Genomic DNA, 26,456 nt, shown 5'->3' with positions numbered 1-26,456 from the left:
TGCTGAACCACTGGTTGCTGAAACTGGAGATGATGTTAGCCCAAAGGTGCTGGTGTCTCCTGACATGGCGGTGCAAAATGGTGATGCAGCTTCTGGTATAATACATCTGGGCCAGAACCAAGGCCCCTGGAAGAACAAGTGGCTCTCATAGGGCCCTTCTTCACACATGTGTTCTGCTGGCACTGCCGGCAGGGTAGCAGCAGTCTGTCCCATCCCTCCCACCCCAAAACAGGAGTCTGTGCTGGTAGGAGAAACAAAAGTACATGGTCCTGATTCCTATCGCGGAGGTGACCAGGACCCTGAGCCAGAGTAACTTGTAGTTTGAACTTGCTCAGAATGCATTCGAGAGACACTGCTTTAGCCTCAGTCAAGCAGAGCTGCACCTGAGACCCCCCAGAAACATGAATGCTTGGGAGCATCTTGGAGTTGGTCTGAATACTGTGAGTGGAGGCTGGCTGCACTCCACAGATGGCACCTTGCACTGCAGGTGTGGCATGATCCCATAGCATTCCAGTAAAGGAAGGATACTGGGGTCTTCCATTGTAAACAGGGATGTTTCAGGTCAGATGCAACATGGAGTAAAAAAGAATTGACGACTTCTTAATTCAGGTCTTCTAAATATTGCAGCAATGCTCACCAACAGGCTGTGTTGGAGATCTGTACACAAAGTGCTATTTTCCTGCCAATGTCCATCCTGAGCTACAGCTCTGGGGTGACAGTCACCTGGAAAGAGAGACCGAGGCATTTATAGGAAATCCATCCCACATTAGGACCCCACCCTTTCCTTCTGCAGCCCAAGGAATTAATTCCTGGGACTCTCTTACTGGAGAGATTAGTGAGGGAAGATCCCATGAGGACAGACCATTCCCTATACACTGTAGCAGCAGGTTGGAGAAGCACTTGTCTGGGGTACCTTGGAAATGCCTCATGCTGGATTCATGCAGGGGGCTTGACTGGATGACTCTCCATCCCCTGTTTTCACAACTTCCTGTCCAGTGCTCCATCAAGCTCAGACATTGCACATGTCTAACCTTCCCTGTACAGTGTAGTGTAAAACCCAACCTAGCTCTGGTACTGGCAGTTGTCTAGCCATGGAAGCACAGAGCCCTGTACAGGCTAACTCATCATGCAGTGTGAACAAGTCCTGTGGCTTTGGGCTTCCATGACACTGCATCAGAGCAATGTGAAATCTACAGGCCTGATCTTACTCCCATTAGAGTCAAAGGCAAGAAAACTGAATCGTAAAGCAGTAGTGACTGGGTCTACACACACTGCTGTGTGTCACTGCACTAAAAACATCCTCCCCCAGAGAGTGCTGGTGGAGAGCTCACAGCATGTGATCTGGCAGCGTGGCAAGTACTGATAGATGCCAGGCAAGACTAGGGCATTCAGAGCAATGCTATTTCATCACAGGCATTAGTGGCAAAGCTTTACTCATTTAGTTCTTATCCATCCAGCATACTTTACCAGTGCAAGACTCATTGCTCTCCAAAACACAGGGCCAGCTCCTGTTCCTCTGACACGGTGTCTAAATGCAATCCTATTCCACCCTGCTCGAGGTCCCGAACAACCATTAATACATCTACTCTCGTACGTCTAAGGCTAAATCACAAAAAAGCATCCAGGCAGATAACGACTGGCCCATTCTTGAGTCACTGTTGTTTTCAGGGTCCTCTAGCAGCATGGAGCATGATTACACACAGATGACTGGTCAGTGGAATACAACCTAGCCCTCCACCTCCAGAATTTCATCTCTAGCAAGGCTGTACCAGATGTGCTGGATTTGGGTGAAAAGCCTGCATCCTGCCATGACTGGGAAGAGCACCCATCCTAGGGGTAACATCTGTTGGGGGAGGGGGTGAAGTTCCACTCCCTTCACCACTGCTTTGCTGCCAAGATCCATGGTGTCAGCTGCTGGATGACTGCGCTGTGAGCTCTCTGCCACCTCCATGCCCCGCTTCTTGCTGTCCCAAATCCACTATTGATTGACTCCCTTGGAACCCAAGAGCCCCTACCTCCTGTGGCCGCGTGAGAGGTAGTCTCGATTCAGAGAGCAGAGCTGCTGCTCCAGACGGAAGATGCGGAATGCCAGGTATGAAGAGGACACGACCAGGAGGCAGATCCTGTGGGCGGAGGCAGACTGTTAGTGCTGCACACCTTAGAGACTAAAGCCTCTCCTACAGCTAGGGCTATGTTTGTCCTGCCAGGGGTGATACAAGACCTCTTGGTAATGATGAAACTAGAGCATGGGTGCTGCTTTACTTAATTTTCTCTCCAAAAGCTGCTCCTTGCAACAGCTGGCAACACACCGTCCTGTTCCCCTGGGGTCACAATGGATCCCAGATGCAGCAGGTTCTCCTGAGCCAGAGAACTAAACTCACGTGGGCTGGGACTAGCGGTCACAGCATCATGGGCCTAAGCATGCAGTAGCAACACCCGAGAAGAACTGGTCAAAGGCTCTGCTCACATATGCATCTCTAAAGATAAAGTTGGCCCAAGTTGTTTTTACCCTAATGCCCACCTGTACCATGCCAGCAGCAAAGAGAGGCTACAAAGTAGTCACAGTTACATCCATTTGACCCTGCTAGGGCAAAGTAGAGTGATTTTAAAGGGGCTTTATGGGAATGTAAATCTGCCCCATATATCAGTATATTACATAGTGCATCACAACACAGCCTAAAACTATTCTCTCAGTGAAGGTGCAAAGAGGCTAAATTGGGCAGGCCAGAGAACAGCAGTTCTCCATATCTACAGAACATGTAGGGGCAGTGCAGGCATCAGACACCCACAGCATCTCACCTCTGCAGCAAGAGGCTGGAAAAGACAGGGCCAATAAGACACTAGTGTTAAGCAATCCTGCACAAATGGCTAATGTTCCAGCACCCTCTTGAGGGCATCTGTCAGCTGAGTGCACAGGAGTGCTAAGATCCAGGTTTGGAGCCCTGGTACCTGGGACTAGCTAATAAGACACAGATCCCTTAGCAACCTGGAGCACAGCATTGCTGAGCAAAACCTTTTCCCTCCCCTGCCACCCCACTTGCTAGCTGTACTGGGGCAGTGCTTGGCTCCAGCAAACTGAGCAGACCATGTATACAAGAGCATTTTTTTGGTTGCCTTTCGTCTTCTGGGGATCAAAACCATGTTAAAAAATGCACCAGCCTGACCAGCCCATCTCGCATCTGTTCCAGGTCAGGCTGATTACAGAGTGGCTCAGAGGATTAAATCCTGAAATGGGAAATGCTAACCCAGCCACATGGGTGCCAGGAGCAGAAGGCCTCCATCCCCAGCCCCTGCTCTACAGCCACAACATTGATTCCAACCTTCTGCTCGTTTCCCTCAGTCATGCATTTCCTCCTCCTCCTTTTCCCTCCCCTTTTCACTGGCATCAGTGGAGCAATGGGCTTAGCTAACACTACAATAACCCCATCCTGTCCCACATGGACTCTGGCCTAATGCTTCAACTCCACAGGCTGTAGCTGTGTTGGGTGTGGGTGCTGCCCAACTGATGTGGCACCTGGGAGTGGAGAAGAGATGGATCTAACAGGGAACTGGGTCCTGCACAACGTGAAGTGTAATCTTTGCTAGCTTTCTTTGAAGTGCAGCAAGAAGCAACAAGGATCAAGCAGCTCCCTTTGGTCCCCTCTCTCATCTACCACTGGCCCTAGACCTCAGTTGCTAAGAAGGTAGTTCAGTCCCACATCCAAACTGTCCTGCCTTCTCCACTGATGATGCCAGTTGGGCATGACTATTTGTTCAGGACCTGAATGGAGATTTCTTCAACTCCCATAGCCCACACAGGCAGTAATGACTTTCAGCCACTCGTGACTTGGATGAGATCTGGACTAGTGAACTCTAGGAAAGGCTTTGCAGCCAACTCCCCATGTACTTGACTATCCACTCTGCTTGCTCATGTGGGTGTCTACATGTCTGACTCTATACTTACAGCACAATGAAGATTTTCAGGAGTTGATAATCAGATGGCCTTAGCTCCGCCACACAGTTTGGTTCTGCTTCCAGTTCCTCTTCTGTGTTTATTGCACTTTCTGGGAAAAAAAAAAAAAAGCAACCAAGAGGCACCAAATGAAATGGATCAAGAGTCTAAGCTGAATGTTCCTGTTCAGTTCTGAAACACATGGTCCCTCATTGAGGCTAGAACAACACGTGACCCAGTTCTGATGGAGAGAGGTGATCGTGCCATAGTGATCATTCATAGAGACACTGTTCCACGGGGAAACCCAGCTCTCCAACCTCCCAGTGGTTTCTGTGCTTTAATACTGGGGATGTATCTGATAGTCACTACATTACTCAAGGGATTCCCAGCATGATTTGCAATCTCTTTCCAGAGCAATATGGACATTTAAATCCCTTATGGCCAAGTACAACCAGTAAGGAGCCTTGTCCTCTGGAAAGGGCTCCATGGAAGTTAAGGGCACAAAGCCATGCACCCCTCAGAGAGAAGCATCCCTCCACATTCCCCACACTGGAAAACAAAGCTGTCTAGGCCCCTTCCAAGGATTTTCTAACCAATGTCTCAGCATGGGTGGGACAAAGCCACAGGCAGGTTAGGGAGAACAGGTTATAAGGTACAAGCCCTCCATCCCCACGAGGCCCCTCACCTGACACGAGGGGCTCCTCAGAGTTAAAAGAGCTCTCCTTGGTGCTGACGCTACTGATGGAGGTCCGGTGGATGCACTGGTAGTCTGCATTTGGGAGAGACAGGGAGAGAGACGCTGGGGAAACCTTCCTCCACTTCACTTCTGGGACAATCACCTCCTGTGGAAGGCACTGACTGTTAGTAGCAAACTCAACCATCCCCTGCTGTTGGTAGGCCCCAGAAAAGAGCCCCTAGTCTATACTGCAGAGTCCTCTTGAAGGGTCTGTAGGAGAGGACTTCAACCCAGGACTCCCGACCCATGAGGCATGGAGCTGTGGGGGTGCCTGGCTGCCCTGGAGAGCTGTGAAGCTACCCAGGTCTGGGTTGGCCCTGATACGCATGTTTTCTCACTGCTTGATACAGCAATCTGGTGAGCCTAAGAGTAAGATACAGTTTGTTTTTTCTTAAATCAAATGCTAGAGTTGGATTCACACCCAACATAAAGTCAAGTCCTGCAAGCAACAGGACATCTTGGTGAGGACCAAGATGGAATCCTATCAGGAGCAAAGAGGTCCTCTAAGTTTATGCCCATGAAGGAAATACTGGATGAGACTTTTCAGATCAAGATTCATTCCCAAAGGCATATATCCCCTGAGAACTGCTTTGAATTACTGATCATCGTTTATTTCACCTCATCTACTTTAAGTTCAGAAAAGACCATTATGATCATCCAGTCTGACCTCCCGCATAGCACTGGCCTCACACCCTACATCATGATTGCAAGGCTAGTATCCTCTGACCCCTCCAGAGTGCCCCTTGTAGAGATACAAAGCCTCAAGCCTTTACATGTCTGGGTGGGATGCCGTGATTCTCCACTCAGAACAGTGTCTGAGTACAGGGCCCTGTGTCCTGACTGCGATTGCTCAGGAAGGCTTACAGGATTTCACAACTGCATGATGTCCCTTTGGGAGCTGTGACCCATGGTTTGTTCAGTAAACAGACAAAGCATTGTTGAACCATAATGCTGGGAAGGCAACAAGAGATAACAACGTAGTAAAAGAGTCTAGAGGCTTGCCTGTCTTGCCTAAGTCTTCTCATCCCCTGGAAACTTAGAAAGGCCAAGCTACTTCACATTCCCTCTGCAGGTGTACCTCCACCCACTCCTTGAGAACAGTCTTCCAAACGCCATGTCCTCTCCTAAGAATTACTTTTTAACCATTTGAAGGCTCTTTGATTTGCCTGCTCCCAGCCTTGGTAAAACTGCTATATAAAACTTTGGGAAGAAGACAAGGTGGTGTAATCTTTGCAGGCATAGTTTTGTAATGACTGCTGTCACGTTTACTGGAAGCGTATGATACCATATTACTTTATCACTGTTTTCTTAGCAACCCTGCTATCACAGTAGTACAACAATTCTCAACCAGGGTGCCAAGATCCTTTCAAGGGTGCCAAAGGGTGCTACACAGTGTTAGCACTGTTAGGTTTGCAAGTATTTTTCACAAGATAAATCCAGAAATGTCAAATATGAATCCATAGTCCCAAAATCATTTTGATCCGTTGTGGGCTTTCTGAGTTTTTTTGCCAAAGAAGAATGGCTCTATTATTTTTCTGTAGTCAAAAATGTGTGAAAACTGAGAGCTGGTATTTTCTGAGGGGCTTTGAGTCTAATTGATAGTGCCTAGAGTCTAACGAGGTTGAGAACCACTGCACTTGTATCAAAAAGTTACACAGGCCAAGCATTCCATTAACTCACCCTACCTATGCATCACAGTAACTCACGAAGTAACCAGGTCCCAGACAGCATGCATAAAGTGATCACACGAGCTAAATTACAAGCTACTGTCCTTCTTTTTTAGAAATGTGCCCAGTCTTAACCTGAATTCAACACATCCCTTGGTAAAGTGGTTAATTATCTTCCTCAATATAAAATCTACCTCAAGCATAACACAAAGCGGGAATTCAAATCTAGCAGCACACACAGTCCATGGCATGACTGCCACTTCCCATGTGACTGCAAATTGAGCTGCCAGATCCAGACAGAGGCAGCTATTTTATAAATATTTTGACAGGGAAAAAAGAAAAAGATATAGATCACACGGCTTGTTTCTGGAGCAGTCTGATCTTGCTCCCAGCCAAATGCAGTGAGAATCCATACCAAGAGGTTTGTTGCTGGTTTTCAAACAGCTTGCCCCTTTCATATGCCATGCCAACGCTGCACAAAAGATACTCTAGCAATCAAATTGGCACCCACCACCCCCTTCAAGACACTGGTGTGTCAGTTCAAAGCAGCAAACATGCTCATTTGAACCTTCTATTGGCAGATACCCTGAATGTTTGCCGAGAGCATAGAGGCTTCTTTAGAGGGTTCATAGACGAAGGTGCCAGGGTGGGTATGTAAAAACAAGGACTAGAAGTACTGCATAGGATCAGCATGTGGACTTAGGTGTAGGGTGCTTCTTTGCAAAATAGCTGCATTGCTGCACTCCAAGCTCTCTGCTCGACTCTGCTGCATTAATTCTACAGCTATGTTCCTAAGGATCTCTTGTATGGAGAACTCTTTACAAGAAAAAGACCACGTGAATGTCCTTATCTCCAGTTCAAAGATGCTTGCAAGAGAGATATGAAGTCAATTAATATTGAGCAAAACGACTGGGAGAAGATTGTTAAGGACTGAAGTGCTTGGAAACAATCTATTAAGCATGGAATGAAGGCTTTTGAGGAAAGAAGAACCCAAGATGCAGAGGAAAGACGAAACCTCAGGAAAAACACAGCACCATATTCAGGATCCGATTGTTTGATATGAACTTCAATTAGGATAAGTGTGGAAGGGGCTGTCATTCAAGAATTGGGCTCTGCAGTCACACTCACAGATGTTCAGCAAGCTGATGCCTCACTCAGCACAGTCCTGTTGTCTCGCGAGACGCACAGATGCCTAGATGGTCCTGTCTAGGGAGACAGCCACCACACCTCAATTACATTCTACCACAAATGGGGCCTTGGAGATGATACCATCACAACACTTCCAAGTTCTCTTAATAGACAGATTCAAAATACTGCTACCTTCAGTCCAGAAGTGGGAATGTAACTGGGAAGCCTAATGTCACTTGCCTCCCCCTCTGGAAATCATGAGAGACTGCATGGAAGTCACGGGGGTTGCAGGAGTGATCAGAATCAGGCCTTGCATTTCAAAACCACCTCCCCTCTAGATGCTCCAGCCACATTTCTGTGCACACAGAGACCTCCCATACAGCTAGGCAGACTAAGCCCAGAAAGAGGCCCATAAGTAAGTGTGTGTGTGTGTGTGTGTGTGTGTGTGTGTGTAATCATTTTAATATTGTATTGGTCTCCTCTCACCCTCATCTTTACTGCTTTCCTTTAGAAGCATGACAGTCACAGATGGGTCCTGCTTGAATGGAGCCCCTCCACTGGGCCATCACCAGTACTCTGCACCCTGGGGAACTGCAGGGGCACACAGGAGTCCTGGCATGGTGGAGTGGGGAACGGAGGATCCTGGTATGGGAGGGAGGGAAGGGAAGTCATAGAAATTAAAGGCTGGAAGACTCGAAAGATCATCGAGTCCAACCCCCCTGCTCTGAGCAGGAATACTGCTGAGATCAAATGATCCCAGCAAGCTGTCTATCTAGTCTCTTCTTGAAGACTTCCAAAGTTGGGGACTGCACCACCTCTTTGGGGAGGAGGAATGAGAGGGGGGAACAAAAAGCCTCTTGCACATGGTGGAGGGCGTGATGAAAGCACTGAAAACCAACCATCAGGAATGGGAGAACAGAGGTTACACAGAGCCTTGGCATGGGGGGCGCTTCTAGAGTCTCTCTGAAACTGAGGGTGGTACAGAAGGGTGCTGTCTCTCTGAAACTGAGGGTGGTACAGAAGGGGGAAGGGGGGCAGCATAGGAGGGGAGCTGGGACTTAGATAAATTATGTTTTCCTGTCAGCACATTTTTCCATCCCTACCAGTCTGTTCTACTCCTTCTTAACTTCCTTGGAGCTTCCTCTCCTGGCCCCAATTTAGCCCACCACGATGGGGGGACACTTTGTGTGCTCCTAACAAACTTCTATCATTCTGCTAGCTTGGACAGACTTTGCCACTCATGTTCCTGCAAGGAATTTCTACCGTCACTCTGTGTGTCGGGGCCTCGCCACACTCGGATCCTGCCCCTCGGACCATCTTAAACCTGACAAGCCACTCGCGCTGGAAAATTGAATAGCAACACCACACCCAGCCCTCCTGAGCAACCCACTCATCTGCCCCTGCAGGGTTCCCAGCATATAGATCCCCATTGCTTTGCTAAGGCCTACCAAACGCAGAGGTCTCTGAGCAGCTTTGAAAGCTCTGCAAACAAACCGAACAGTCTGCCTTCAGCTTTGGCTTGGGAAATGCATCATTTAGAAATTCCCAAGTGCACAAAGCGATTCTCTCTGCAAATGAGGCCTGAACTCACCAACTACCTGACTTACAAACATGACTATCCCTGATGTGGCAATGCGCATCAATTAAAGGGCCTAGCATAGGACACAGCTGGGTGGAGCTGGCTCTGTCTCCCATCACACCCCTCCCTGAATATACCCTCTCTGCCCCCCTCTTTGCTGGGAGAGCAGGGCTTAGGGCTCCCACAGAGGGAAGCCTGGATTGAGCATCTTAGAGAAGTGTTTCTCAACCCATGGGTCATGACCCAAAAGCAGGTCGCAAGAATATACGAAAGGGTCATGAACAAACTTTAAAAATGGATCAACAAACTTTAAAAATGGATTCTCCTTTAAGGGAGGAAAATGTGGGAAATGTGGCTTTTCCCTTTTCCAGCTGGCAGAGCTCCAGCTTGCGAGGGGCTGCTTGGGGCCCCCCTGCCCCACACGCTGGAGGGCTGGGGCCGGGAGGCAGTGGGTCAGGAATCAGGGACACTGGGTCAGGACTGGCCATTGATGTTTACAAACGGGTCCTGGTACAAAAAAGGCTGAGAACCAGTGCTCTAGTCTAAAGCAACAATGACAGGACTTTGGAAGCTAGTTTTTAGCCAAGGCAGGAAAGAAAAATCTAATTTCAGTCTCTGGGAATGGCCCCCTCCCTGTGAAACAGTGCTGGCTGATGCTCTGGGTGGGGGTGGTCAGGCCCTGACCGGGGCTGGATCCAGCTAAGCAAGGCGGAGCTTGAGCCACTCGGCAAGGGGGGGTCCCATCCTGCCAGCCCCAGCTCTGCTGGGCCCTCTCAGTGACAGCAGCCATCTCAGCCCAGCAGGAAGCAGCACCCTCCAGTGTACTCCTCCTGCATCAGAGAGCAAGCGGGAAGCAGGGCCTGATGGCACAAAGCCCACAGTGGCTCTGGGCTGAAGAGGCAGATGGACACTGAGAAAACAAGGCCTTGAAGAGGAAGCTGCTGGAGCTGGGTGAAAAGGATGGGGGAGCAGGCGGACATGGACACAAGGCCCACCTGGGCCCCAGCTCTGCCATCTGGGTGCCCAGGAACATGGCACAGCTGGGGACAGCAGAGCCCACCCATGCCTGGGGACTGGATTCCACTCACCCCCTCCTCCGAGATGACTGCAGGAGGGAAAGGGAAGGGCACAGAGTGCAATAGCCTTGTATACACAGCAAGCGTCAAAATCCTCATTGTGTTCAGGCCCAAGGCAGTTGCCAACTGCTCTGCATCATGCCTGGACAGAAGCCACTTTATTCACAGCAAGAAGTTTCTTTGTGGACTCTTAGGTGTCCAGGCAGCACAGGCCAAGCCCAGCCTCCTCCCCTCCACCCAGGGCCCCATTCTGTGGGCTGCCTTGCGGGGGTACTAAGGGATGCAGCTGTAGCCACCCATCTCTTCAGAGGGCTCAAACAGCTGGACAGAATCCCCCTCTGGTGCTAGGGTGGCCTCTGCTCCCACACACTCTCAATTTGAGATGCCTCGAGGGCTTGGCCTTTGCCTGCCAGCCTTTCTTGCATTCAGAGTGGCAGCAGGAGCGGAGCCCCACTGTGCAGACACAGGACAGCAGAGGGCCCTCACTCAGGCTAGGACTTTACACATTCCTCTTGCAAGCCTTCTGCCTTCAAAGGAGAGATGGCTGCTCGGAGCCCAGCCATCAAGAGGCTCCACCTGTAGCATACACAGGGGTGGGCGAATAGAGCAGAACATCTTCTCTGGGCGCAAATGCAAAGGGGTGCCAGACTGAAGCCACTGCATATGGAACCTGCTCTGCAGCAGCTGCCAGCCCAGTTTGCCCCAGCAGCAACAGCCTTGAGCCTCTGCCACCAGGGTCTGGTGACCCTGTGACCCAGCAGCAGCTGGAGTCCCCACGTAATGCAAGACTTGCTCAGAACTGCCCCCACCACCTGCCCAGGACACCAACATGCTCAGTTATGCTTCCAGGATCCAAAGCCAACTATTATTACAAGAAGAGATTTGCCACCTACTCCTTAAGGGCACATGTGTGGACAGAGAAGCAGTAACTGCAAGGAGAGAAGCCCGTGGAACAGTGCTTTCCATAGTGTCACCTCTTCACCCCACTCCACTGCAACTGGTAGAAAGGCACAGACAGGCATCCCTCCGCATGTCAACCAGGCCTCTGCACTGCATGAGGGATTAGGGAAGAGTTCCTCCCTCACCCCTTTCACATCCTTCCACCTCTTCTCTTCCCTGGTTTCTTTCTCCCAAGGAGGTGTGAAGTGGTGCCTCCACCATTCTTCTTATACCTGCCAGGCCAGCAGGAGGGAGCGATTTTCCTGCTTAGACAGGGGGAAAAAGTCCACTTGAAGGGGTCTGACACCAAACTAGGGTCTCTCTCTCTCTCCAAACACCTCATGCCTGGGATGCTCCCAGAAAACACATGGTGGAGAAAGGAAGCTACCAGGATGGGTTTTTGAGGGTCACTGGAACTAGAAGGCCTGAACCCACAGCCAGAGCTGTTTGCAAGACAGGCAGTGACAGACACTAAGCTAGCATACAGCTCCTGGCAAGAACCTGCTGGCTCCTTCAAACCCCCTGCCTACTCATAACAAAACCTCGAGTGGACGGGCTATGCTCGTTAAAACCCTCTGGCTTGAAAACAAGGGATGTGTGCCATGGGAATTCCAGCCTTTTTCAAACCTTGCTCGGGAGCGCAGCATTTCAGTGGTAAACAAGAAAGTGCATACAAAAGAGTAAGGGTAAGAGTTTTATGGCACATTAGGCCCTGGGCCAACAGGTAATCATCAGTTTTGTGGGAAATGAACTTGGCAGAGTGGAAAATAACGAGCGTGATAAAGAGCTGCAATATCAACATAGTTGCAAAATCAATCCAAGCACTGCAGGTGGAATGGTGAGCACTAATAAGGCTCCTTCGGCCTGGTCAGAGCACAGGGCCAGCCCTGGACGGGAAAGGACGTGGGGAGGGGCAGGGACGGGTCTGCTGAGGAGAAACTGGACAGTGATGACTCAACTAAGCGTCAAGCAGAGGAGCCTACCCCAAGGCCAGGCCAGCTTTCAAAGCACATTTCCAGTCACTGCAAGAGCCACTCTTACAGCATCACAGCTGGCAGAGCTGGGCTGACACAGCCTTGGTTCTCTTTGTCCCAAGTAGGCACAGGATGGAAATAAGCAAGTACCTGCCCCTAAGCAGTCTTCAAAGCCCACAGCCTGTCTTGTGCTGGTATTCAGCCTTAGCTGGATTCTACCACCCACAGAGGGCTGCCTTCCTGAGGGAGGAGCAGCAACTGTATCTAAGAGTTGACTGATCTTCAGTGAGGGAGGAGAACAAAGTTGAGCCAGTGCGGGCCCACAACACAGTACAACCAAGACTCTGGGTTGTGTTCAGGTCACCAAGCCCTCTTTTTGGGAAGGGAAAAAGAACTATGATGAAAGAAGGAGCAGGAGGGAAATGAGAGAGAAGGGACAACTATGGGACTGTCAAGACAACAGGGTCCTGTTAAGGTTTGAACCCCAGGTACATGAGCATTCAGCTGGTACCTATGCAGACACCTACTCTCCTTGGTGCTATTGAGACCCGTGCAGTGGTATACGGAGCTGAAGGGCTTTGGAAGATACTATGACTAGGCTGGTCATGTCAGCTGATGGGCTGTTTTCCTTTTAGCAGCCAGTTAAAATTGCACCTGTCTGCTCCATGTCACACACCAGCTGTCCCACCCTGGCCCAAAGAGCATGATTTCCATTTGGCAAGAGCTTTGTTTCCTAGAGAAGAGCTTGGAGTGGCAGCAGCTGCAGAAACACAAGGTTGATTGTGAGACAGGCAAAACTCAGCTATCACCACACAACAGAGGAGCAGCTTTCCCTGGGGCCCACGCCACCATATGGACTTCAGTAAAGAAGGTCCCCAGCTTCATAATCACTCAGGTCACTGCAAGACAGGGTTAGCAATACCTTCCCTCCATGATCTAAGGGACATTCTTGCCTCAGTTTAATGCTGGCTGAAGCCTCCTTTCTTCTGCAACCAGTTCTTTCCTAAAGTCCTCAATCATGTGTGCCCACGCGTCTGGTTTTAAGAACAACAGCCAAAAACCAACAGGAAATGCACTTGCCTTCAACTGAGAATCCAGGGGTCTGTGCTAACAAAGCTCTCTGCCTTCTCAGCCCTGGCCTCTCGTTCAAACTCACTCACGCTTCTGCAGGTAAAACTGAATGCAAGTCTTCTGGGACTGGGATCACACCAATTAGTCGCTTCAAACCTGGGAGCTCTTATTCTCTGACTTTCCCCATTGGGGGACACATGTATCCAAAACCGGGTATTTTTCTTTTCAGTGGCGAAGGGTCTTAATAAGGAGGGTCTTTATTCAGATCTCAGTGAAGGGCCTTTCATGCACGTTTCTTATACACAGTGCATGTCATGCCATTGGTACCCATTGGGATGTTCTTAAAGTGCTTTTACAGGTCCCGTGACAGACCTTTCACTAATGTTTCAAACCATAGCCTGCGCTGCTACCTGTGCTAAAAGTGACTACCAACACCCTGTGAAGTACTTTGTGTGGTGCTGTGATTTTCTGAGTTGTTTGCTCTGAGTTGTTTCCTCTGCAAGAGTTGATTTTTTTTAACTGATGATTGGTGAATCAGTTTGTCAGGAATTGAAGCGAGATAAGAAAGGTTTAATCTCTTGGGATGGCTGATGATTCAAGTCTTTTTCCCAATATGTTATCGGCATTTATGACTCTGGCAGCTTAACTGGTTAACAAGATAGCTGGGCAGAGCCAAGAGGAAGCTGCCTGCCTGACATTCAGTGGTTCTTATCTATAAACACGTGATAGGGACTTGATGCCACCACGTTGTGAATTACATAAAGACATCCTGTAGGACATCCTCCAAGGACAAGAGCCACAGCTTTATGTGACCTCCCCAGACAGTCCACGTTAAACTTTACCTTGGCAGAAGCATGAATTTGGAGGGGCCCATATTCACTGCATGCAAATGCTGCTTTTGGCAGCTTCAAGGTGCATGGGGAATTTATTAAACCTACTTACATTTCAACCAAATGTTTTGCAGCCCACAGCATTAAGTCTTATATACTCGCCACAGAATCGCTTTAGCAGCGGTGCTTCTGTGTTGCGGTTATTAACTTGTTTTTTGAAAAGATGGAACTTACCAGAGATACAGAGTCGGGCTCCTCTGTAAATTCTTTCAAACTCAAACTCTTCTTACTGGAAACCTGAGAAAAGCAAGGAACAAACATTACTGACCCACCTCAGGCTCTGACTAGAAGCTACTACTCTGGGCACTGAATGGATGCAGAGGACCCCTGCCCCCAGCCCCTCTTCCAGTTCCTCTTTGCTATGCAGTTATCAGCACTTTGCCTTCTAGGCCTTCCAACTAGGATATCTGTAAAGAAACTGGTAGCATATACAGAAGGGTTGCTAATATACATCTGATCAAGGGGTTTTAAAATACAGTCAGCCTGTGCAGGATAAAAGATGAACGTGGAGACAACAAAATATAAAGCTTGTTCCCATTTCCAGAACTGAGAAAAAAAACCATTGAAACAAAAACACATTTAGACACCACAGGTACCAACAAGTTTGAGCTTAGAAATATGGTTAGCAGGCTCCTAAATTTGAGTCCCAATATCCCAAAGACCTCATGAGGCTTTGGGTAAATAACTTCTCTTGGTCCATGCTAATCACCTCTGACTTAAAGAGCAAGGGGTGCCCAGACCCTCTGGGTTGAGCAAGCTGGGAAGGCAAATTTTCATTCGCAGCCATTTTTTTTTGCCTTTTTGGAAATCTGTGTGTCCTTGACTGAGATGACAGCAAAATGGTGACAATTTTCCTGAACTGGAAATCCCATGAGATGTCATTTCAGATGCAAGGAACACAATGATTGCAGAATAAGATGTGTTCCCTGCAGATCCCTGGCAGTTCCAGGCAGCATGTCAGTGGGCAGCAGGAAGTTCAACCCTGCTGACTGCTTGGGAACTGGGGCCCTCAAAAGCTTCCAGATTCCCAGGCCATCCGGCTCCTCAGACAGCCCGACTCCAGCATCCCAGGGAATCAGCCAGCCTCAGAGTCCAGAAGTTGTAAGATCTGTTGGCCCTGCATGCCCTTTAGTCCAGGAAATACTGGAGCTCTGACTCTGAGGGTCTTCCAAACGAGGAATGAGCTGTCAAAATGCTTCATCTTTGATGCACTGACAACACTTCCACCAGTTCTGCTTCTAGAGTTAAAATTACTGAGGTCCCCCCTAGTTTGGCTGAAAGGATGAGTCAGCAGAGCACCACATTTTACCACCAGGCAAAACGTTGCACCTCAGGAAGGCACTTTCTGGATTAAGGATACTGCTGGCTTCCACTGTTTTGCCCATGGATCTCAGAACAGAGCCATCCAGAATCAAGCTGGGGGCCCACTTTTTTAGCAAGTCTCATGGCAGCAGTTGGGGAGGGAAATCATGGAAACTGCTAAACAAGAAGGTTCTGGGTATGAGGTGGTGCCCTACAAAAACAACCAGAGTGTGGTGGGATAATGACCTCATTTCTTCCTATAGACTTCTGATGGCTGTTGAACTTTGGAGGGAGTGGGGGGGCGGCACAATCCCTATAGACTGCACCCGCATGGGCCACAGTCCACACACTGTGCCCCACTGTGTGGGCATCTTCTTCCCTGCATTGCACCAGGAAGAGCCCTCCTTTCCTCCACTCTCTGCAGGCTGCTCTGCTCCAACCCCAGGGGCAGGGACAGGAAGCTAAACCTGAAGAAGGGAAGGGAAACCCAGAGACTCCCAGCTGTGACAGCAGCTGGACTGGTGGGGGGGGTACCACCCAGAAGGGAGCCTGCAGGCCACAAGTTAACCCCTTACGGACCGCATGTGGCTTGCAAGTTAGACAGCCCCGCTACAGACTATCACCTCTGGTAGTACTACATCTCCCAGGACCCAGTGCTCTCTGCCATCTGACAGTGCAAAGAAACACATCATGGAAGTCATGGAGTTTCATCAAGTTCTTGGTTTCCATGACAAACAAAATTGTCTTAAGGTGTCACCAATTTAAGGACTAGCAGATTTCTTCCCTTCAGACTTCTTCTCCTGTAATTTCTTCTAAGATCATGTTTGTACCAGGATTTTTACTCCAAAAGTTTAAAAGCCCTGAAGACAGTTAAGTCAAGCAAATACCAGCAAACTAATAGGACTCTGGTGAGGTTATAAATAATGCACATGCACTCCATTAAAACAGAGACTTCACTGGATTCAGCCTGGTTTAATCAGTGACCTAGAAACTGCTAACCTAGCTTACTGCATGCAACCAAGTCAAAACTCAGTCTGCTACACAAGAATTAATCATAATTGGCCCAATTCTGCTGGCAAAGATAGTTAAAACAGGATTGCTCCCAACATTACAACATGTGTTTTATAATATGAATCCATTAACAGCCAAGTGCTTTGGGAGTGAATTTTTTCCACATGCTGGCCCATCATTTGTCAAGAACCATATTCGTGTCTAGTTATGAACCAAATGATGAGCAGTTACTTGAAGCAAAGGAGTGAAATGCAAGAGAAATGCAGCTAACAGGACAGCCATTACATTCTCTGGACGGGATTTGGACTCCTGCCTCTCTATGACAAATGTAAAAAATATTTTAAAAGCCAAAAAGTAGAAGCAAATGTGTTTTAAAGGGGAGACGGTCCAGTGAATGCTTTTTAAAATGCAGCACTGAAATGTTTGGGTCATGCAATTTGGGATATGTACTTAGTTCCTGCTCATCATTCCAGCGTCACTATATTTAATGTATAACCTTTCAATATCTCACACACACACACACTGATAGGAAGCAGGTTTTCTGGCTGCCTATATTTCCTGTTACAAAGCATATGGAGCCTTTCATCTTCAAAGCACTTTATGAACATTGACTAATGAATTATTACAACCCCCCAGGGAGGCAGCGAAGCAGAATTATGCCTGGTTTGCACAGAAGCAAAGTAACTTGCCCAAGCTTGCCAAGCCAGACAGGGTTAAACATGGGAACGGTGACCTGGCCTTGTGGTTCAAGTGCAGAGATGGCCAAATCCTACTTCAACTATTTGGTGCTTAAGAGGTCCAAGCACGATCCTTTCTCCCCCCAAGCTGGAGTGTCTGAAAGGCTCTTGATATAAAAAGGTGAGTGGATCATCTCTTCCTCACTGTTTTTCTGTGCTTGAAGCTGAGGTGACAATGTTACAATAATAAGTGCATTGATGGATTTCCAGGGTAGGACAGGATCAGGCTCAGGTGTCAGGCTTAAGTAGAGCAAGATCTGGTTCAAAGGCTAGAAACAGACATCGTCAAAGAAATGGATCAGTTGTGCTGCGATGCGTCATGATACAGCTGATCTGCTTCATTGGGCACAACACACGTTGCCCTTTGTCCTGCTCTTGAGGGACAAGGCACCATGTGATCTCCCCACTTTCCCTGCTCAGCCAGACCTGCCCTTCTGATTGTGGGGAATGGGTCTGTCTGAGCAGGCACCCTTGACTTCCTTACTTATGGAGAGGCACCCTCATATTCCCCAGGGTTCCCTTCTGTAAACGGGAAAAGGAGGCAGGTGCCCCAGAGGCTTGAGGGGCCCTCAAATCCCTAGAGCACCTGCCCAGGGCAGCTGAAGAGTAGGAGCAGCTCAGACTGCCTGTACTCTCTTGCCATAGAGCCAACAGATGTCTGCTGCAATAAAGCAAACTTATCTATTACTACCAAACTGCAACTATCTCAGGACATCCCAGCCTTGTGCTCAGACCTCAGCCACTCCCTGTTCCCTGACAGTCACTTCAGCAGCTGCTGGAAAGGAAATGTTCCATGAGCTCTCCCAGAAGGAGGTATAAGTATCTGCCACCCATTAAATCAACACAGACAAGGCAAGGGAGGCTTTGGTCTTGTGTGAAGGGGAAGGACCACTTAGCCATCAGCTTCCCTTAATGGTGAAAGAGTCTAGTCAGTGGATTTGCCCCCAGTGGCCTCTGCTGCTTTATTGCAAATAGGAGAACTGAAGCAGCAGCCTTCCCTATAACAGAGCTACCTGAATTGGGAGTACTGAGGCAGGTAGCTGAGCCAGTAGAAGATTCTACCCAGAGGCCTGCAAAGTGCAGGGGAAGTCCTGGCTGCTGATAGCCCCAACCATACCACACCAGGCCCAATGGCAGCCAGTACGGAGGCAGCACTTTGATGGGACAGTGAGGACCCCAGAGGCACCCACGTTCATGTCTAGGGCACAGTTCTGTACCTCCCTGTTGTGTTCAGATAGCACATTACCAGCCTGGTACAAGGGCATGTGCCAAGGGAAGGCAGTCTGTACATCCAGAGTAGGTGCTTGCACCATGTCTGGAGGGAATCTATTCCAGGTCTTGGGGGCTTGGACAGTAAAGAAGGTTTTCCTTATGTCCAGTCTAAAACAGTCTTGGAGGAGTTTGTGACCATTTGACCTTGTCATCCCTTGAGGTGCTCTGGTGAACAGGAATTCCCCCAGATCCTGATGTATACCCCTTTTATACTTATAGGCAGCCACTAGGTCACTCCTGAGCCTGCGCTTTTCCAGGCTGAAGAGTCCCATGACTCTCAGCCTCTCATCATAAGGCCTGTTCTCTTGCCCTGAGAACAGATGCAGAGTACCTTCTGCCCTCTAGGGGAAAAAGCTCTAACCATAAGGAGACACATCACAAAAGGTCTGTGCATGGGACACCAAAATACATCCACCCCAGCATCAGCACCATAATTGTTCATTGGACCTTGCTCTCCCCTTTAATATGCCAGCTATTGGGTTTGCGATAAGGTGCAAGGGTACCTGCAGGTGGGTGCAGACTCTCTTCAGCACGTCATACACGCTGTCTCGGGAGATCAGGGACACAAAGATGTACTGAAAAGAAACAAAGAGAGAGTGGTGAAACTGCATGGCCACCAGCCCACCACGCTGGCTCTGATGCACAGGGGCTGCTCAAGGGGCTGGATCCTTTCTTTGCCTGGATGCTCAAAGTTCAAACCAAAAGCATGTGGCCTTGCTGGCTGCTGGCTCAACAGTGTTCACATTTCAAAAGCTCCAAACTAGGTTAAGCACTCCATTAGGATGCACAGGAGCTGCAGACTCAGCAAGAGAACAGCTCATTTTGTAACCAGGAGATACACACATGCTTACTCGCATCATAATGTTATGTGCGTACGCACACACATGCACACACACACACGCACGCACACGGCCAGGAGCCCTGCAAATGCCTTTCCCAGGAGGGCATGTAGGGTGGGAGTCTCAAGGATTTACCTAGCTCAGCTCTCATTGATGTCCATGGTAGTCTATCACTGGCTTCAGGGAAGCTGTCTGCCCAATGCTGGGTACTTTGGGGAAAACCTGACTTTAAAAGAAAGGATATTTAAATATAACAAGAGCCTGCTTAGAGGAGAGACCCCCATTTCAGTGAGAAACCTGCTCTACTGGGTCTTGCAGAGTCAGCTTTTTATCAGGACTAAACTGCAGCTGCTTCTGGGCTGGAACATTGGCTTCTCAGCATCGCTACTCAGCAATATGGGACAGGATGTGAAAAAAATGACCGTTTCCACTGTGGCTCTGGAGGACTTTGGGATGGTAAGTCCTGGAGCTGCAGCCGGGAGGCTGGGGACAAATCAAGATTATTAATTACTCAGAGTCAGACGTGAACTTTTACCAGAAGGCAGAGGCCTCAAGTGTCACGATGTTCTAGCACTGGGAAGGGCCACTAGCTCACCACTGACTCATCCGTGGGCAAAGCGCCACCTGCCTCACTGCTTCCTACAGCATGACAGAGGGCACAGACAAAGACAGCAGGCCCTCAAACTAACCCCTCGAGTGTACTGCACAATGTCTGAATCCTTGATCTTTAGTGCAAGCAGCCTGGAGAAAGGTCCACTCAGACATTTATAAGAGCCCTTTCAGAGTGCAGGGTTCTGGCAGAGTCTGCTTGAGCACAAACTGAATTGGGAAGAGAATCTGGATGGAGGGAAAGCTTTGCATCAGAGGGGAAATACCTGCTGGGTGACTATGGCGGAATCCAAACCACAGCCCAAGCCCATGCAAGTGTGAAGCCCTTTGGCAAATTAAGTTTAAAAAAAAAAAAAAAGTGACAGTTCAAGCCTCTTAGTCTTGATGAGATTAAGGAACTGGGATTGTTTCCGTGCCATCCTAGCCTTCCAGTAGCCTCAAAGGAAATACAGAAGGAGGCACTGAAGAGGAACACAAATGAGCGAGGTGGTTAGCCAGGTTAGTCTGAAGTCAGGCAGAAGGTAGGGCAGGGTGGCACCTTAGAGACTAACTGGCTCAGACACATGAGCTTTCATAGGCGACAGCCTACTTTATCAGATGTATCTGACTGTCCCCAACAAAAGCTTCCACCTCTGTGAACCAGGTCTCTATGGTGCCACCCTGCCCTGGCAGTAAGAATATCATGTTTGACCTCCAGAGGGCCCAGAAGGAAGTGTTTATTCTCCCACAGTCAAAAAGGTCAGAGCCAAGCAGAATTTCCCAACCAGGGCCTGTTTTCTCTGCTACTTAGCTCTACTCTCACATTCCAGTGTCAGGCGGCACAGCACGTACAAGAGACTGGCAGCCTCCAAAAGCTCCTCCCAGCTTCAGTTTTGCCAAGGTGAAACTGAAGCCCCTATTAAAAAAAATCTTGCCTGCAGAAGACGTGTCCTCTGTTACTAATTCCTCCCCAAAAGATTTTCTTGGCAATCCAATAATTAAATGGGATTTTATTTTCTAAAAGTTCCTTTCCATTAAAATCTGGTCCAGATTTTTAATGGTTTAGCCCCTAATTATGCTCCATCTGTGGAACCTCATATCCTGGATAAGAGCTTCTGCTGGCACTAGGCAGTACAGCATTCAGAAAAAGAGCACGTGGTATAACAGTGCCTGGATTTAACAGAAGCATTATATAATTGGGCTTCCATGTTAGGAGAAGTAGGCCGAGGGTGCTGGAGGGACACACATCTCTTGATGTCATTGTTGACTTAAAATAAAAGCAGAATCATAGAGAAGTAGGGCTGAAAGGGACCTCCAGCAGTCATTTAGTCCATCCTCCTGCTTGAGGCAGGATCAGCCCTATCCAAGCCAATCGAATGTCATAGTGTAAAACAATTCACTGCTAGAAGGGCTTGAATACCAAGGTCTGCATTAGAAACTCTCAGCCACTACCTTCAGCTCATGCCATCTGGGCTGCAATAACATAGGACAGGGGTTTTCAACCTTTCTTAACAAGTGTACCCCTTCGGCCTCGAAGTTTCAGATCGTGTACCCTTTATATTCTTTTCTTGTTTTTAAGGGTGGGAGGGGCAGATCAAAGCCCCCGTGGTGCAGGAGGGAGTGGGGTTGGACCAGGAGCAGGCACTACATTGGCAGAGGAAGAAAAAATTATTTGGGGGAGTCTGAGCACGTGCACAACCCCCCCGCAGCAGGTAAGTCTTTGGGAGAAGGGGCAGGGGGAAGGGAGGGCAGATCAAGGCTCCTGTGATGAGGGAAGGAGCGGAGCGCAGGCAGAAGCAGGGGCTGGGAAGCGGGGCCGAGGCCAGGCTGGGTGGTGGGACAAGTGGAGCCTGGCAGCTTGTCCAGGGGTGTGGCACAGGAGAGCTAAAGACGGGGGGGTGGGCATGCATGTGCCTTCCCCTTGGCTCCCCCGTGGTGCACACAGCAGTGGGAGCCCACCTCCGCCCCCCTGGACAAGCCGCCAGGCTCCAGTTGTCCCACGACTTGGCCCAGCCAGGGCTCTATTCATGGTGAATGGAGTCCCGGCCAGGCCGAGTCGTGGGACAATCCCCACAGTGCAGGTGGGAGTAGGGCAGGGGCAGGGATGAATGATTCACCCCTGCCCCACTCCATCCTGCACCGTGGGGGTCTCGATCTGCCCCCTTCCCCCAAGCCCAGTCACAAAGAAAGTGAGGGAGAGAGTGATGAGGTGAGGGAGGGGCTGGGGCAGGCGTTGTGCAGCTGGAGTGAGGCGTGAGACTGAGCTGCGCAGGGACAGGGGAGTGGGGTGGCTCCCTCAGCTACGTATGCCCCCAGGAGAGCATGGGGGCATGTGCCCCCCCGGATATGAGCAGGAGGCAGGGCAGGCTGCAGCTGCAGGCTGGAGCCAGGGCTGCGCCAGGCTCTTCCCTGTAGGGGCTGGGCCAGGCTGCATTTGGGACGGGCAGTGGTAGTACTGGGAGCGCAACTATGGGAGGGGCTGTAGCCTCCCCCCCCAAACCCCCTCTTAGCACAGCCAGGCCCAACATCCCCCTGGGAACAGCCCCACACTACCCGGCCCACAGCGGCACACAGCCCGCCCTGCCCTGCCCTGCCCCACATGTTGATTCAGGGGTATGCACCTCCCCCACACGCCCTCCTGGGGGTGCGTGTAGTAGCAGCATGGGGGGGAGGGGCCACGAATGCAGGGGGAGGGGCTCACACAGTGGCCACCCCCACCCCCACTGCTGCTGCCCTGCTTGGCCACATGCCACACCACTTTCCCCAGGCTGCTGACAGGCCTCGCACCTAGCCAATCATGTGCTGCCGGGGGTGGGCACAAAAATACACTCCCCCCACCATTCAGACCCTCACAGCCCTGCTGTAAGGGGGTAGCAGCCAAATCAGGAAAGCGAGCTGGGGTGGTGGGTGGGGAGGTGTCATGTTGTTTTGTGTGGGGCTCGCGGCAGCCGGTGTGTCCCTCCCCTGGGCAAGAGGCAAACACGCCAGGGGAGATGCCACTGTTGTGCCCCAGGCTGTGCTGTCCCCGCCCACACCCCCTACAACCTTTCTAAGTACCCCTTGGGGTATGCGTACCCCTGGTTGAGAACCCCTGGCATGAGATACTTTTTTGTTTCACGGGATTCAGCCTTCATTACCTGGTTAGAAGCCACACTAGGAACTGGGGAACTGATACTTTTCCCTCCAGGTAAAAAGTAACCCAAAAGCCCAGCACAGGACTGGAAGCATGATACCAAGGTTCTGATCAGTCCATATTCCCTGGCACTCTTTGCAGGAGAGACATTGCAATCAGCCAAGTGTACATCAGCATGCAGCACCAGGCAACATTCCTATAAGCCAGAGTCCATGTGAACACAGAACTTAGTCCACCTTCGCTGGAAGCTCTGCCTGCTCAAATTGACATTTGGACAAACAAGGCAGACATTCCCATCAGTCCCTCACTCCCTCAGGAGCCGGCTTCCAGGGTTCAGCTGGAGCTGGGTGGAAGTTTGCCAGGTTGTTCAGATCTAACCAGAAACACACTGTGAAATTCAGAGGATCCAAACTGAAGCAAAGGCTCTTAGAGCTATGGTGTTTATTTTGGTGCCCTGGCACTAAAACAGCTAACAGGACATGAAGAGAAGACCCAAAGATATTACCTTTCTGCTGGCATTGGTGGTGATAGCCAGGCCATTGGGCAGCAACCGGGCTGTCTTGTGCTTTTTTATCAGCTGCACCGAGACCACTGGGATAACCACCTGCAACACAGAACAGTACACACGTGTTGTAAGCAGAGCTGGAAGCACCGTAGAAATCTTATGTGGCCTTCATTCAAAGCAATGTTTGAACTTTGTACATTAAATAAGCCATAAGGCCACCTACTGACTGGTAAGAATCAAACAAAATATGAACAGCTGCTTGTAAGTGGAGCGCCATCCATCTTGTGCACTGGCTTGAGGCAGCAGGCTGATAGGAAGGCATTATGTGATCATTTATATCCACAAAGTCTGTTCTAATCTATCTGATGTAAAGCGGCTAAGTTATGATTGCACGGACAACCCTAATTCTGGTACCTAATAACTTCTGAGTGCCTGGCTTGGTGGCCTTTCAATGTGTACGTGCGTGTGCACATGCGTGTTTGCATGTGCATGCACACAATTTCTTTACAAATGCAGCAATTTAACATTATCTGCTGTCTACTGTCTACACTAGTTGCCCAAATATTGATTGTTGCCTGGAGGCAAATTTTACTTGGACTGCTTGTCAGTAAGCGTCACAGAACTCTGTTACAATCTTGGCCTCTGAAACATTTCCTGCATCTACATTTTCAATACAGCTAAGGGAAAAAAGGACCCATCTACATTTTCAATACAGCTAAGGGAAAAAAGGCCACAGCAGCCAATACAAACAGAGCAGCTCTCTATAGAGATCAGTCAAGGGGAAGAAATTAAAAAAAAAAAAAAAAAAAAAAAAAAAGAACAAAAGACAAACCCACAAGTCCATGGAATCAAGGCCACGGTTAAAAATAAATCAGGATGTGATTTATAGCCAAATAACTCCATCAAAACATGCTGAACTTTGAAAACTAACTAACATTACTTTTATCAGCTTTTTGTTTACATAGGAATGGCTGCTGATATAAATAATTCAGCTATTTAGCACAGTGTTAAAGGAAATGGGTTCTAAAAAAGTTCTTTATCAGATGCAACATTAACTCAAAATGTCAAATTATACTTCAAGCAGAAGGAGTTGAGAGAAATTCAAATCTGCTAGAATCCTTTGATCTTGCTGCAGAACCAGGCTTAGATTCTAAAATGTTTCGGGATGTGGAATTTTAAACAAAACCAGGATTTGTTTCCAATAAGAAAGTTCTCCGGGTTATTGGATAGAGACGAGATGGAAGAAATGTCTCCCTTCTATACACGCGTACACGTACACACACACACACGTGCAATCTTACTTTCTACACCCTTATTTGACACTTTTGAGAGATGATTTCAGTCTGTTGGAAAGAAAGTCTGGCAAAAACAGCCCTTTGCCCAGAGTTAGGAGTCCCATCTGCTGCAGCTAAATGCAAGGAAGGACTGCAAGGAAGGAAGGTGCAGGCATTTGTATCCCAAGAGGAACAAGTTCTCTTTGGGAGTCAGTGTTGCTGATGTAAGCAGGCTGCAATGACAGAATGAGATGAGACACCATTGGGGACAGGTCAGTGGAAGCATGGGCTAGGGAAGGGGTGTTGCTGCCAGATGCTGGCATCTGTGCTTGGGCTTTGTGTTCAGATTTCAGGTCCCTACCAAAGAAAGGCAGGCAGAGAACATCAGCACAGCATTACCTTGATGTCCTTCCCAAAGAGGTTTGCATAGAAGCAGAGCCAGTTGGGGGAGATGTAGAGCCGTCCCTGAATGAGGATGTCTCTCTGAAGCGCACAGGAGCAGACTGTAACACATAAAGGCAGTATGGCAATAGGAGCTACTACACTGTGGACCATAAAACCAATGCCACAATAAAAACTGAAGGACCCTGAACCACTGCTGGCTGGTATCATGTCTGGGGACTCCCCCAAATTGTCAGTCACCTGATAGGCGGGGCTGCTGGCTACAGGTCTGTGGCCACAGAGAAAAGGCATTCTCTCCTTCGCTTCACCATGGGGGCGTCTGATACTCAAAAATGGCAGAGGCTCATCCCACCGCACCTCAAACCGATGCTGGAAAGCACTGGCTCTCCCCAGCAAACCCTGGTAACCAGAGTATAAGCTACACAAGCTACCAGCAGAGCTCAGGCTACGATGATCAAACTTCTAGGGACCCAGGACCCTGCAAAGACTTGAAGGCTCTGGTCTCCAGGATCAATGAACTCATTTGTCCTGCAAAGGGGCCTAATGAGGTTCTGCCATCTGTTGCCTTCCCAGTCTCTGACCTCAATCACACTCTGGCGGACAGCGGGACAGTGAGGCAGGCTGCTCTTCAGAGCCTGTCCTCTCCAGGGCATGGTGGGGATCTTATTGCTCCCTTGAGACTGCCTCCAGTGCTTACCTTTCAGGACACTCTCCTCCGTGGGAATGTCCTTGAACAGCTTGTGGTACTGCAAGTTGTATTTACTTGAGGTCTAGAAATTAAACAGACACAGTCAAGTGGTTGAGGAACTATCTGGTGACCTTGTTGACACAGACATCAAGTCCAAGATCAAATGTTCCCTTTCCCATCTCCCTCTCTTAGATCTACCCCAGAGACCATTTCTCCCCCTAGTATATTCATTTCACATAAAAGTACAAAATATGCATTTAGGTGGGGTTAAATGTCACAATACCCCTCCCCACCGACATTTACTTCTTGGCTAGAGGCTGGGCAGAATCATAGTTAAGCCTAACTGGGAGAGACTTCCACAGGTCATCTACTCCAGTTTCCTGCTCAAGGCAAGATCATCTTTGTCTAAACTATCCCAGGCAAATGTTTGCCAAATCTGCATTTAAAAACTTCCAGTGATGGAGATTCCACAGTCTCCCTAGGGGATCTGTTCCCTGTGCTTAACCACCTTCCTCATTAAAAAGTTCTTCCTAATCTCCAGCCTAAATCTATCTACTTACAATTTAAGCCCACAGCCGCCTCTTCTCAGAGCTCAATGAGGATGGGACAATTCAGCTCTACCCTCTTTATAATAACCCTTTGAGTAGTTTAAGAGGTATCAACACCCCCTACTAAATAATCCTAGGTCTCCCAGATTTTTCTTATACAGGTCAG

General features: G+C 49.2%; 1 protein-coding gene across 1 annotated transcript in view; it reads right to left on the bottom strand.

Annotated features, from left to right (window-relative positions):
• Positions 1-2,011: 2,011 nt before the first annotated feature.
• GRAMD2A (GRAM domain containing 2A) overlaps positions 2,012-26,456 on the bottom strand; it is a 34,383-nt gene continuing 9,938 nt past the window's right edge. The window contains 8 exon segments of the mRNA XM_025214007.1: positions 2,012-2,123; positions 3,944-4,043; positions 4,617-4,773; positions 14,166-14,228; positions 18,817-18,888; positions 23,379-23,477; positions 25,052-25,155; positions 25,752-25,824. Of these exon segments, the coding sequence (XP_025069792.1) occupies positions 2,012-2,123; positions 3,944-4,043; positions 4,617-4,773; positions 14,166-14,228; positions 18,817-18,888; positions 23,379-23,477; positions 25,052-25,155; positions 25,752-25,824 (780 nt within the window).

Source organism: Alligator sinensis, unplaced genomic scaffold (assembly GCF_000455745.1).
Source record: "Alligator sinensis unplaced genomic scaffold, ASM45574v1 scaffold971_1, whole genome shotgun sequence".
NCBI classification, from domain to species: domain Eukaryota; kingdom Metazoa; phylum Chordata; order Crocodylia; family Alligatoridae; genus Alligator; species Alligator sinensis.
This window is presented reverse-complemented; position numbering and strand designations above follow the sequence as displayed.